This window comes from Jaculus jaculus, chromosome 7, assembly GCF_020740685.1.
Source record: "Jaculus jaculus isolate mJacJac1 chromosome 7, mJacJac1.mat.Y.cur, whole genome shotgun sequence".
In the NCBI taxonomy this organism is placed as follows: domain Eukaryota; kingdom Metazoa; phylum Chordata; class Mammalia; order Rodentia; family Dipodidae; genus Jaculus; species Jaculus jaculus.
This window is the reverse complement of record NC_059108.1, coordinates 23245576-23259112: the sequence shown is the minus strand read 5'-3', so window position 1 is coordinate 23259112 and position 13537 is coordinate 23245576. Positions and strand designations below refer to the sequence as shown.

At 36.7% G+C, this 13537-nt stretch overlaps 1 protein-coding gene across 4 annotated transcripts in view; it reads right to left on the bottom strand.

Moving 5' to 3' along the window:
* Ints6 (integrator complex subunit 6) overlaps nucleotides 1-13537 on the bottom strand; it is a 102486-nt gene that overhangs the window by 14938 nt on the left and 74011 nt on the right. For all 4 annotated transcript variants that reach the window (XM_045154278.1, XM_045154277.1, XM_045154279.1 and 1 more), the window contains 7 exons: nucleotides 12315-12530; nucleotides 9678-9804; nucleotides 8410-8552; nucleotides 7477-7708; nucleotides 3416-3781; nucleotides 1990-2083; nucleotides 211-353 (listed from right to left, as the gene is read on the bottom strand). In XM_045154278.1, coding sequence (XP_045010213.1) covers nucleotides 260-353; nucleotides 1990-2083; nucleotides 3416-3781; nucleotides 7477-7708; nucleotides 8410-8552; nucleotides 9678-9804; nucleotides 12315-12530 — 1272 coding nt within the window. In that variant the 3' untranslated portion in view covers nucleotides 211-259. The remainder of the gene's footprint in view (nucleotides 1-210; nucleotides 354-1989; nucleotides 2084-3415; nucleotides 3782-7476; nucleotides 7709-8409; nucleotides 8553-9677; nucleotides 9805-12314; nucleotides 12531-13537) is intronic.

The following is a 13537-nucleotide window of genomic DNA, read 5'->3' as shown; positions in this document are numbered from 1 at the left end:
ATGAAGAGCAGATTTCGAGGCATATTTTTAGTTTGTTAAATAAAAGGCTTTTAGAGTGATACTTTTCACATTACAAAAATAAACCAAAATGAAGAAAAGGTCACTGGAAAATGATGGAAAAGGGGTCTGTAGACTTGTTTTTAGTATTTTCAAATAGCCAACAATGCATGTCAAAAAATGAATGCAAGATTACAACAGTCTTGTATTTACTTTGTATTTGGAGAAGATAGTGAAATAAGTGGCCACATTCTATTTTCTTTTAATTGCTATTAATATGGTTGATCTGATTGGCTCTTCGATGAATTTCATCCAAGAAGTTCTCCAGTTGTTCTATTAGCATCCGTTTTTTAAACCTGTGTGAGAAAAACAATAGCATTCTTAACAACCTTTAAATGGATAGCATTATCAGTATGCTTTAAATAAGGTGCTGTGGGAAGATTTTTAAGAGTGAAATTAAAATGAAAACATCAAGACTCATATAACACACAAATTAGCTGAAGATGTATAAATTAGTGTCTGTACTAGAACAGTATTATAGTTCTTCCCTAGATGAAATAGCTATTCCTCAAAACAATGGTAGCTATTCCTCAAAACAATGGAAGAAGTGTGTTCATCCCACCACCAAAGAGAAATAAAAGAGGAAAAAAAAAAAATACACACACACACGGATTCTAAACACTAGCAACTTTTGGGCTCCCAAAACAGTCACTATAATATCTTCTTCTAGTCATCTTTGAAAGCTTTGAAAGCTGAGTGTCAAAGACAAATTAGAAGTGTAATTTCCCACAAAGTGGAAAGGGAAATAAAGATAAAGTAGTAGCATTTAAAACTCATGGGGTTCTATGACTACAATTAGAAGACTAGGAAATAGCCTTTAAATCAATATTTAAGATTAGATATCTACAACATAGACTATATAGCAATGTTTCCCTAATAAACACGGGTAATTAAAATAATATTTGTCTAAAACATTAGTATTACTGATGCTTTTTAGAATAACAGACATTCTAGTCCTACTTTTTCCTACTTGCAAAACAATGGAAATAGCCACCAAATTACATGACTCTCTCAAAGGTGGCACAAGCACTGGTGAGAAGAACATGGCTACACCCACAATGCATCGGACACAGTGGCACTTGTCTGGAATCACAGCAAAAAGGGCTGAGGAAGGAGGAACTGGAGTTTTGAGACCAGCTTGGGCTGCACAGCAAGACACTGCCTTGAAATCAACAATAACAAAAATCCAGGATAAGCTGGGCTTTGAACTGACCAAAGAACAAACAGAGTTATCATAATAAGTTGGAATAATTTAAATTATGGCCTTATCTTGATCATTCAAAGTGGCCCATGCTAAGCTATTCCATTGGTGGGGGGGGGGGATTGCTCTATCTAAATACTTTATATGAAGCATGAGACAAACAGGGAACCATTTTTGGAAGATTGGTTCAAATAAATCCTATTTTTTTTTTTGTAACTCTGAAATGTAAGTATTGCAAGAAGAAAATATTTAAAAAGATTATACAACTATGATTTCAAATTAATCACTCTTATAGCTATATTTATAACCTTAGATTACATTTCACATATGACATAAGCTTGAGTTACTGAAACAAACCCCACAATTACAAATCTTCCCATGTCAAAACATACTGCATTCAAATATTACCACCTTCCAAAGTTAATTCTAATTAATAATGAATATTAATATAGATAGGCAAAAAAGAAAGAGCAAAACTGTAAAGGCTGTAAATAGGAAAAAACAAAAACAAAAAAACCATAAACAGCAAAAAGCTAAAGAAAAGCAAGAACTTTTTAAAGTATGTAATAGTTTATAGGGAATGTGATCTACAATTCCTGAGGAAACTATTTCACTGAAGCTTTTTCAGTAAACTACACATACACATACACACACACATTGACTCACATGTCATATACACAAGTGAATAAGAAAACTTTCATCACTTCAGAATATACAAGCTATTTGTTTACCTTGATGCTTCTTTAATGACATTTTGTAAAAATATTAGTCTTGTTTGTAAACTGCCTTGCACATGCTTCAATAAAGTGAAGATTCTTTCATATTCTTAAAACAAAAGGAGAAAAAATAAATGGCTTTCATTTGTATTCTTAAATGTTTTTCTCTTGCACTTAATACTGAGGTATACTCAGACAAAAATATTTTACATGTAAATTTCGCCACTCTCTAAAGATTTTATAGAACATTTCAACATATGCATTTGAAAGTAAATACCAACAACTAAGCACTGTTTATGCACTGCTTTTTGGAATCAATTCCCACTAAAGGATCGATCACAAAGCTTAGAGGGACGAGTTGGAGAGCTTTCAGTAGTACCGGAAAAATGAAGAGGCAAACGACTGTCATAAAAGCCCATCTTCATAATTTCCCATTCTATAGCTAACCTGGGGGAGGGCTAAGTGGAAAGGGGGAAACGGGGTTATGGGCTAACAACTACATAAGTTCTATTAAGGACTACACACAACTCTATTAAGGACTGCATAAGCTCTTAAATGTCAAGAATTGAGTCTTCCTCACTTTTGGACCACTCGCAGGTCATCTGTTACTCAAAACATTTACTATGAAGTTCACATGACAGACAGATATCATAACTTTGGTTTCTGAGCCCAAACATATCCCAGGTTACTATTGTTTAAATATAGTGATAGGCACTGTGAGTGGAACTTTACAGATACGTAGTAAATTAATAATGTTCTCTACATCTTTTTGGGCTAGCTGCTACGCTAAAACTTCAGTTGCTAACAGTCAAGACTACGTCTCTGTCATGGTGGCTACATGTAATTTATTTATGGAGCATTCAGCAGCTGCCAGCCATTGCTGCCTACCTGGAACTTAACAGCTATTCAGTGTTAGCTGGATAAAGGATAAAATCTTGGGCTATAGAGATGGCTTAGTGGTCAAAGTGCTTGCCTGCAAAGCCAAAGAACCCAAATTCTATTCCCCAGTATCTACATAAGCAAGATTCACAAGTGGTGCATGAATCTGGAGCTCATTTGCAGTGGTTGGAGGCCCTTTCGTGCTCATTCTCTGTTTGCCTCTCTCTCTCTCTCTCTCAAATAAGTAAATAAAACATTTTTTTTTTAAAGGATCAAGTCTCCCCCTCTCCCCCAGGTAGGGCCTCACTTGAGCCCAGGCTGATGTGGAACTCACTCTGTAGTCCCAGGCTGGCCTCGAACCCACAGCAGTCCTCCTACCTTTGCCTCCCAAGTGTTGGGATTAAAGGCGTGAACCACCACACCCAGCAAGAATGAAATCTTATATAGCTCAGATATTACTCAAGATTGATCTTGAGTCAGATATATACTTTTAGTGAATTTGACTTTTTTTTTGAGAACACAAAAGAAATTAAACATGAGGTTTGTATCTAATTATACATACTTCTTCCTGGCTTTCGGATCTCTTTCATTATTTGTGCTTTGAGCTCAGTATTGACTTCTTCATGGCTTCTGCAATGCACCAATTTCTTTCCTCTGTTGAGTGAAGATGCTGGTATATTCTCTTCAGCACTTTGTTCTTTATTTCTTGACTCGTCATGGTTTTCTAAAAATCCACCAACAGTGAGGTCATTGTTTCCTAAATGGTCATGACCAAGAGCCTCTGTATGATTTGTTGGTCGATCCAGTAGATTGGATGGAGATGATGATGAAAATTCAGTATCCATAGCATTTGGTGTAATGTCTGATGCCAGCTGGTCTGCAACATGATTTTCAACCACAGCCTCTAGTGCTGAATCGTTAGTGGCATCTGAAACCAAAACCAATGAAGAGAAGTGAGATCCAGTATCAAAGGATGCAATAAAGAACAATACAAATAGCATGAATGGAGCAAATCCCAAGTACCTTCCTTCACTGGCACATGCTAACAAATAATATGGTAGGGGTCGTTGGTTGTACTAAGGATATAGCACATTTCAATGTGGAATACTCACAACACACTTCAAGGATCAGAAGAAACTTAAAGCCCACTTCAACCAGATTTTAGTTCTCTGCTCCATTTTATGGCAATTTTATTAAAAGGGTAAGTTTTTCAGCACTTCGGTGAATTACATTAACCAAAACTGTCATGGCTGCCTGTATGTTAGAGTCCTAGAATCCCAACTACCTCTGCATTCCACAGCTATCATCCATTACAGGCAAAAGTAAACACTGAACAACAGTGTGTACTGCTCAAAATTTTACAAGAGACTTATCACCAAACAGGTCAGATTTTACAGTGCCTGTTTTCTTCTTTTAACTATACTAGTCCTCATGAATTAAGCAATGCAAAGCAATCTGGTGCCCACTTCAGCTTGTTAAACCAGCAAACCCAAACGCTTGCAAGCTTATCTTTAGTCAATTCTCAGGCTTTTGCCCGACTGAGATCAAATTGCTCACCCAGTTCTAGGCACCAGCTAAAATGCACATCTCCTTGGCCACTGTAAATGTCCTGTGTCCCGGTGCCTCCTTGCAAGCTCAGCACCACAGATCCACTCTTCTCCTGCCACCTATATCTTACCCATGATCTTCAAACCACCTCCACAATCATTTTTCAACCTTTTGAGTAAAAATTATCCACAATATTTTTGCTCTAAGGAAAACTCAGATTTCCTACTTAAAACTACCTGCTCATCTGTCAAACCTAGAGTAGAAATTGTTTTCTCGAGTCCACCATGGGTTCAAAATCAGGACAAGGAGTCACTGATTCTTTTACCTTCTAATGGAATTTCAAGATTTCTTCTATGTAAATCTTGCTATTTGAGGCTTAGTGCTTCCACCGAGCTGCTCCCTCATCATCATTACCTTCATATTGAACTCAGGGGCACATACCTGGTGCCTCACTCACAGTACATTATAATCCCTCCTATCTTTCTAGGTCCTTAGTACTCCAAGTGTGATGTGTGGACAAGAGGAATTCTTTCCTATGTGTTCCTAGCTTCTTCCTTCTCAATCTTCTGTTCTTCTTTTAACTTTGGCACTTTTAAAAAACAATCTCAGGGCTGGAGGGATGGCTCAGCAGTTAAGGTGTTTGCCTGCTAAGCAAAGCACCCAGATTCAATTCTACAGGACCCACATTAGCCAGATGCACAAAAGGGTGCATGTGCCTGGAGTTTATTTACTTGAGGGAAAGAAAGAAAAGGAAAGAGAGAAACAATGAATACGGCCATGCCAGGGCCTCCTGCCCCTGCAAATGAATTGTAGACACATTCACCACTTTGTGCATCTGGCTTTATGTGGGTACTGGGGAACCAAACCCAAGCCATTAGGTTTTGCAAGCAAGCACCTTTAACTGATGAGCCATCACTCCAGCCCAACTTTGGCATTTTTAAGGTTCTGTTCTGGGCTCCTTTTTCTTCCACTGCTGTTTCTTTTGGCAAGATTTTATTTCATACCAATGGTCAGTAAGTAAGCTTCCTCCCATACCTGCCCTCCAGCCAACTAACCTTCTCCTAAGTTCCTACACCACATACCTGTATCACAATATACACTCTGCTATCTAAAACACACTTCTAAAGTAGACTCCCATTTCATCTCTTCCTCCAGGCCACCTAGTGTTTCTCAAGACAGAAAGCTGTCTCCTCCTTGGGCAATACATGCGTTTGCAGAAATGCTCAAGTATTCCCTAAACACATAATCTCACAACCCCAGGCAGGTCACAGTCATCTTTTCCTCTGGTTTCCTAACTGGTTTTGTGTTATGCACAACTATATAAAAGCACTAAGTATCCAATCAGTATCCACATTCTTCAATTACCTTATAAATTTTATTTGTGGAAAAAGTATGGTTTCTTTGATTGTAAGTCCCAATGAGGCCAGTACATTACAAGCAGTTTATGTCTTCTAACTACCTCTGAATCTATAAACTCCTGTCCCTTTCTTTTAACTATGCATCTTAAAGACAATCACAACCAATATATTTTGTCCTGCAGAGTTTTCTACCATCTGGATTTTGCTGGATATATCCCTGTTTTGTCACTTAACATGACTTTTGTCTCTTAAACTTCTTATGAACTAAAAGATTTAGAGGTGTCATTTAACAGGGGAGGGGAAGTGAGTCAAGACCATTTCAGAGGGAGTGTTGTTCCCTAAGGTAGTATATATGATTAGGGTTCTCTCTAGTTATGTTATAAGTCAGGGGTGATCACTATCTATAATTAATAAATCCACTGGTTTATTAAGATTTCCTGCCAGGCGTGATGGCACATGCCTTTATTCCCAGCACTCGGGAGGCAGAGGTGGAGGATTGTTGTAAGTTTGAGGCAACCCTAGACTCAAAGTGAATTCCAGGTCAGCCTGGACCATAGTGAGACCCTATCTCAAAAAACTTTAAAAAGGAAAAGAAAAAAAAAGATTTCCCTACATTTGTGTGTCCCTGATAATATCCCACATATTATATTATTATATTCAGACCTACATCTAAAATAGCACCTCTTTCAAACCTTTAAATAGATTCCAGGTTCTTAGCATAATGTAGAAAGTCTTCATAATAAGTTCTAAGACTCTCCATGATCTGGTTTCTGACATCTTCCAGTTCTCCCCATAGCACAAGTACAATACTACTGCTATAATAAAATTATTCTAGGTGGCTTCATACTCTCTCTTTATGTCCTTACATATACTCTTCTTAGACTATTGTTCTAGTATAGGAAAATGCCCAGCTTCATTTAACTAATTCACATTCATCCTTCAATATAACTTCAGGGAAAGCACCTGGACCTTATAAACCAAGTTAATTTAATTTGAGAGAGAGAAAATTGGCAAGCCAACGCCTCAGCCACTGCAATCAAGCTCTAGATGCTTGTGCCACCTAGTGGGCATGTGCAACCTTGCACTTCCCTCACCTTTGTGCGCCTGGCTAATGGGATCTGGAGAGTCAAGCATGGGTCCTTAAGCTTCACAGACAAGTGCCTTAACCATTAAGCCATCTCTCCAGCCCTAAACCAAGTTAATTCTTAATGCAAAATACTGACACCCTATATTATCCTTTGGAGATTCACCATACTTCCAATTATCTAGTCAATGACTTTCTTTCCTTACTTATTCTGAGGGTAGAGATCACTACGAACTTGCTCATTACTATACCTTAATGCCTCATATAGTCCAAAGTAGAACATATTCTGTAATACTTAATATTCAAAATACTCAATGATTACTTGTTAAATTTTACTGAAATTTAAAATCCTAACACTCCTCCCAAGTCCACTGTTTCAAGTACCTGAGGTTTACTAAGGCCATGTAGAACATGATAGCAAATACAGTATCATGAATATAAGAAATGTTTAGCAAGCGCTCACTAAAATGACACAGGAAAGCTATTATATGGCAGCTTAGAACACTGTCTCTTCTGAGTGTCACTGCAGTCTATTGGGTAATCTTTTTCTGTATATATTCTATATATCCGTTATACTACGTAACAGAAGCCCCAGAGAAGAAAATGGTATTTTCGAAGACCACAAACTGCTACCTTTATGAAGAGGAAGTGGTTTGATAAGATCTGGCTGTGCTTGAGTGACAGGTGCAGGCGGTCCTTTTCCTCCAATGTGATTGTTCACAACAGGGTTCTGCTGTCTGCCTCGTAGTAGTGGAGACATACACCGACGTCTTTTAGGGATTCCTTGCATATTTGGTTCTCCAGGTCGTTTGTGTTTATTTTGAGGTCCAGCCACAAATTCATCTGCTTCATCTATCATCATACCCTGTTTTTTTAAAAAAAACATTCATATATATATATATACATATATATATATATATATACACACACACACACACACACACATACATACATACATACATAGACACACACACACACACTTTTCTTATACTTCTATATAACTTTTTTGTGTTTGTGTGTGGTGAGAATGTCAATTAGAGCCATTTTGAAACATGTTACACATTGTTATTAACTAACTATAATCACCATGTGGTCCAAGAGATCACTAAGACATAATTATGCCTCCAAACTGAGACTTAGTGTTTTTGATTAGTCTCTTCCCTTCCTCCACAGCCTGCTAACTACTGTCTGTACCACACACGATCATTTTCTTGAATTTTTATGACTTTTAATGGCATAACTGACCTATTCAAATAAAAACAATTATAGCTGGGCGTGGTGGTGCACACCTTTAATCCCAGCACTTGGGAGGCAGAGATAGGAGGATCGCAGTGAGTACGAGGCCACCCTGAGACTCCATAGTGAATCCCAGGTCAGCCTGGGCTAGAGTGAGACCCTACCTCGGAAAAGAAAAAAAAAAAAACAAAACACAATTATAATAACATTAACACTTATTAGATACACTACAAAGAAAACAAATATGGTTTACTTTAGCTAAATTTAACTGTCAAACTAGAAACAGTGCCTACAACAAATAAATTATGTAAAAGAATATTCCAGAATTACCTTTTTATCCAGTTTAAAGGGGTTGCCAAATGTATGCAGCCTTCGAGGCTGATCAGGATCAAGTTCTCTTAGTGGTGAAGGGACTTGCTTGAGGTACTCCTGGTAATTCCCCATCTGTGCTATAGGAACACTGTGCATTTGATCTTTCCAGAAAGAATAACCAATACAAAAGTTAACCTCACTAACATTATAAACCACATCAAATACATGACCACCTAGTGTTATTTTACAGTCTTGCTACATATTGTGTTAGTTTATAACAATCATACATTGGATTTAAAGTATTGACTTTTATCTTTTAAAATAAACAAAAATATGAAGTTATGAAATTTGCAGAAAAATGGATGGACCTGGAATGGATTATACTATGTGAGATAACCCAGGCCCAGAAAGCCAAGCGCCACATGTTCTCTCTCATTATGTGGATCCTAGCTACAGATAATTGGGCTTCTGTGTGAGAGTGAAAATACTTAGTAGCAGAGGCCAGTAAGCTGAAAAGGAGACATAAAGGGAAGAGAAAGGAAGGGAGGAGGATACTTAATAGGTTGATATTGTATATATGTAATTACAATGATTATAATAATGGTGAGGTAATATGATGGAGAATGGAATTTCAAATGGGAAAGTGTAAGGGTGGGGAGGGAGGGAATTACCATGGGATATATTTTGTAATCATGGAAAATGTTAATAAAAAATAAAAAAAAAATAAAAAAATAAAATAAACAAAAATAGACTTAATTCTATCACACAAAACATGTATAATCTTGTCACAGAAAGGTGTATTTATCTTACTTTATTGCTTATTAGCAATATTTAATTATAGTAGAATTTTGTAGAAGAGTACAATAGTGGAAATGTCATATGGAGATAAGCCTATCATGAAACGTTTAAGTCATGTGCGGCCAAGGCTGGCATTCACAAGTGGCTGGATGACACAGGCACCGCGGGGAGCATCAGAACACACTAGGCAGTGTCACCCAGAGTGAAACGAGCCTATCACAAGAAAATGACTCTACATGATGTCTGTGTGCACTAAAGGCATGAGAAAAGGTGAAATGCAAAACACTGTTAACAAAAGCTATTACTTCTGAGGAATAGGATTTAGGATAACAGTAATGGTAAGAAGGTAGAAATTAAGTGATAATTCGTTTAATTTCATTTTCTGAATTTATAATGAGAATACTTAAAATTTACGTCATACTATTCCTTTTCATATTGTAAAGAAAAAGTTTTGTAAAGCAGCAAATATTTAAAAATCATGCGCCAACCTTCATCCTGTCCTTTAAGAAATTTGCGGGTGCTCTTTAAAAGATTAGATCTCATTCTTGTTAAGTGATCCAAAAGATTCCGTCTTGGTATGTCATATGCATTTCTAAATGTCTGAGGCTTCAAATCCTATTTTAAAATATTCAAGGACAAAACATTTTCAAACAGAATTAAAAGTGCAGCATAGGTGTGGAAATAAAATATACAAGTTAACTAGTTTGCTGGGGGAAAAAAATAAGACAATCTTAACATACTATCTTAGGGCCAAAGACAGAAATTTTATAGTGAGTTCAACAGGATAATTTTAAATTCACATCTAAAGATTTGTTGGTTTATCAGTTTTTTAATATGTTCTAGACAAAAGAAGCAAATTAAGTAAAAACTTAAAAATGGAAGGGCGGGGCTGGAGAGATGGCTTAGCAGTTAAGCTCTTGCCTGTGAGTCCTAAGGACTCTGGATCAAGGCTCAATTCCCCAGAACCCACGTTAGCCAGATGCACAAGGTGGTGCACGCATCTGGAGTTTGTTTGCAGTAAATGGAAGCCCTGGTGCGCCCATTCTTTCTCTTTCTCTCTCTCTGCCTCCTCTTCTCTGTCACGCTCAAATAAATGTAAACATAAACAAAAAACATTAAAAAATGGATTTTAAAAGTTCCTTTGATGCATAATTTATATACTATTTTTTTTTTTTTTTTTGGTTTTGTACGAAGGGTCTCACTCTAGCTCTGGCTGATCTGGAATTCACTATGGAGTCTCAGGGTGGCCTCGAACTCACAGTGATCCTCCTACCTCTGCCTCCGAGTGCCGGGATTAAAGGCATGTGTCACCACGCCCAGCTAGCACAATATTCTTGAAACTGAACTAGACTCTTCATTTTAAATTCCAAAGTAGTATCTATTTTATGGAAATACTGTATCTTTTTTATTTAGCAGCTGAACACTTGGATGGTTTTTAGCTATAAATAATGTGGCTATGAACATATGCACAAGGCTTGTAAGTAGACATATATTTTCAGTTCTCTTGATGACTACAAATTGCTGATTCTATACAAGTATATGCCTAATCTTTTAAGAAACTACAAACTACTGTCCTTCAGCAATGAGATTCTAATTACTCAACTTCTTCCACCAGCACTTCACAGCTTTTAGCATTTAATAACTGCAGCAGGTGTTAAGTATTTTAATCCTCATTATGCTTTCTTTTAATTTGTATTTCCCTAATAGCTAAAAAGGTTGTGCGTCTCTTATACATCTCCTTTGGAAAAGTGTCTCTCTCTTTTTTTTTTTTTTAAATTTTTATTTATTTATTTGAGAGCGACAGACACAGAGAGAAAGACAGATAGAGGGAGAGAGAATGGGCGCGCCAGGGCTTCCAGCCTCTGCAAACGAACTCCAGACGCGTGCGCCCCCTTGTGCATCTGGCTAACGTGGGACCTGGGGAGCCGAGCCTTGAACTGGGGTCCTTAGGCTTCATAGGCAAGCGCTTAACTGCTAAGCCATCTCTCCAGCCCAAAAAGTGTCTCTTTAATCACACTGTTTTGCACATTTTATTACTGATTTGTATGACATTATATATGTTTCTCTCTCACCTCTGGTTGCCCGATTATTTCATTAAATTATTTTTTTATTCTTATTTGAGAGCTAAAGGGACAGGGGAGGAGAACTGGCACACCAGGGCTTCCAGCCACTGCAAACAAACTCCAGATGCGTGCGCCACCTTGTGCATCTGGCTTTGTTGGGTACTGGAGAATTGAACCGAAGTCCTTTGGCTTTGCAGGCAAGCACCTTAACTGCTAAGCCATCTCTCCAGCCCTGCCTGTTTTTGTTTTTGTATTTTTGTCAATTTAACATTTTTATAATACTTGGGATCATACCCAGGACTGCTTATATGCTATGCACTCACTTTACCATCACTTCATGGCCCCCACCTGACCTGTTCATGAAAAGAAAAATATTTTAATTCTAAATGGAATTCAATTTTTCAAGATTTTGGAGGTTGTTTTAAGTGTTGTCTCATCAAGACTTTCGATTTGTTCCTATAAGTTTGTAGCTGAATTCTCATATTTATGACCACTATCCCTTCAAATTATGTGAGGTCAAGTTCATTATTTTGCATAATGTTCCAAGACCTGTAAGAATTGTTCATGTTGTTGTTTATATTAGCACCTTTGTTAATTGACTATATGTTTGGGGGCCTATTTATGGATGCTTTGCTGCTCTATTCATCTTTTGCAGCCGCACACCATCAGCACAGTTTCATAGTGAGTTTTTAGATCAGATGAGTTAAGTCCTCCAACTTTCTTTTCCAAAATTGCTTTAGCTACTCCATAACCTTTTCATTTCTATATAAAGCTTAGAATCAGCTTGCCCATTTCTACAAACAGGCTGATGGAATTTTAAAAGTTTTAATCATAAGCATTCATAAAGCATTTTAAGGTCCTCAGCACAAGTAAATTGTATCAGCTATGTAAACTGTAGGCAGTCTGCAAACCTGTTTTCTCATTATAAAATGAATGCATTCATTATTCCTCCACCCATTTATTCACATACCATACAAGTCAGGAAAAACAATGTTAGCTACAGAAAATTTGATTTATTTAATAATGAACTATAAAATAACTAAAGAAGTATAAAAATGTTACCTTATTTAGTAAAGCAACTTGGAACCCAGTGTATTCCTTCATATTAAGGTCTAGCAGTCTATGAGGAATATCTTCTGAAATTCCCTGGAGCAGTTGTTGAAAATCTTTCCTATTTGCCATTGATAAACCATGTGAGCGGCTTCGGACTTTGATTCCAGTTTCCTGCACGACTTTTTTGCCTACGGACCCAATGACTCTATCAGATTCAATTTTGGCCTAAAGTAAAAACAAACAAAAATTATTTTCATATACTCGAGTTTACAAATCAAGTGACAATGGTAATGTTCTGTATTTTTTTTTCTTTCTAAGCATTAAAGTCTCAAGCATAGTTTATGTCAAGAAAGTAAACTCAACAGTTTAAACAATGTTTTATTATTTAAAATCATTACAACTTTAAAAGTTGCCAGCAGTACACACACATCTTCAATTTATTTTACTTATTAATGCCCATTATAATTAAACCATGAAGTATACATGTTCTATAGAATAAAATATATTCTAATTTAGAAGCAATAGGAAAGTAGAAAAAAGAAATGTCATCAATGTATGCTTGAAGAAGTTCTTACTAGCACATTCACAGGGAGGAAAACAGGGATGCAGCTATTTACAAGAAGTAAAGAGCAATCTTTTGATCTCTCCCAAACTGTATTTATTTGGTTAGAAGAAGATGGAGATAACTGAAGTACTCGATAAATAATGTACTCCCTAAAGCTAGTGAAACTGTGTACTGTTTGACTGACTTATAGCCAGAATGACAAAACTCCAACCTTCTAAATTTTTCAAAAGAACTTTGATTTGAAAGAAAAATTTAAAACAAGTAAAATAAACTGTATTTTTCCAAGAAAAACAACTTTCTAATATAAATTTCTCAAAAAAAAAATGTAAGCAATAAATCACATACAGGAAGTCAAGTCACTTTATGAGTGATAACTTTAATGTTAACATTTCAAAATATAGCATTGAGTTTCATAGAATTATGTTAATAAATGACATATATGGCTTTGAAATGTGATATATTACTATAATAGAATCTCCAAACCACCAAGAAACTACCTTTCTGTTCAGTCAACAGGTATGGTAGCATGCACCTCAAATTCCAACTACTCAGAGGGCTGAGGCAGAAGGACCACCTATTGAAAGGCCAACCTGGACAATTAGTGAGAACTTGTCTCAAAATAAAAAAGTAAAAAAGGGATGGTTAGGGCTGGAGAGATGGCTTAGCG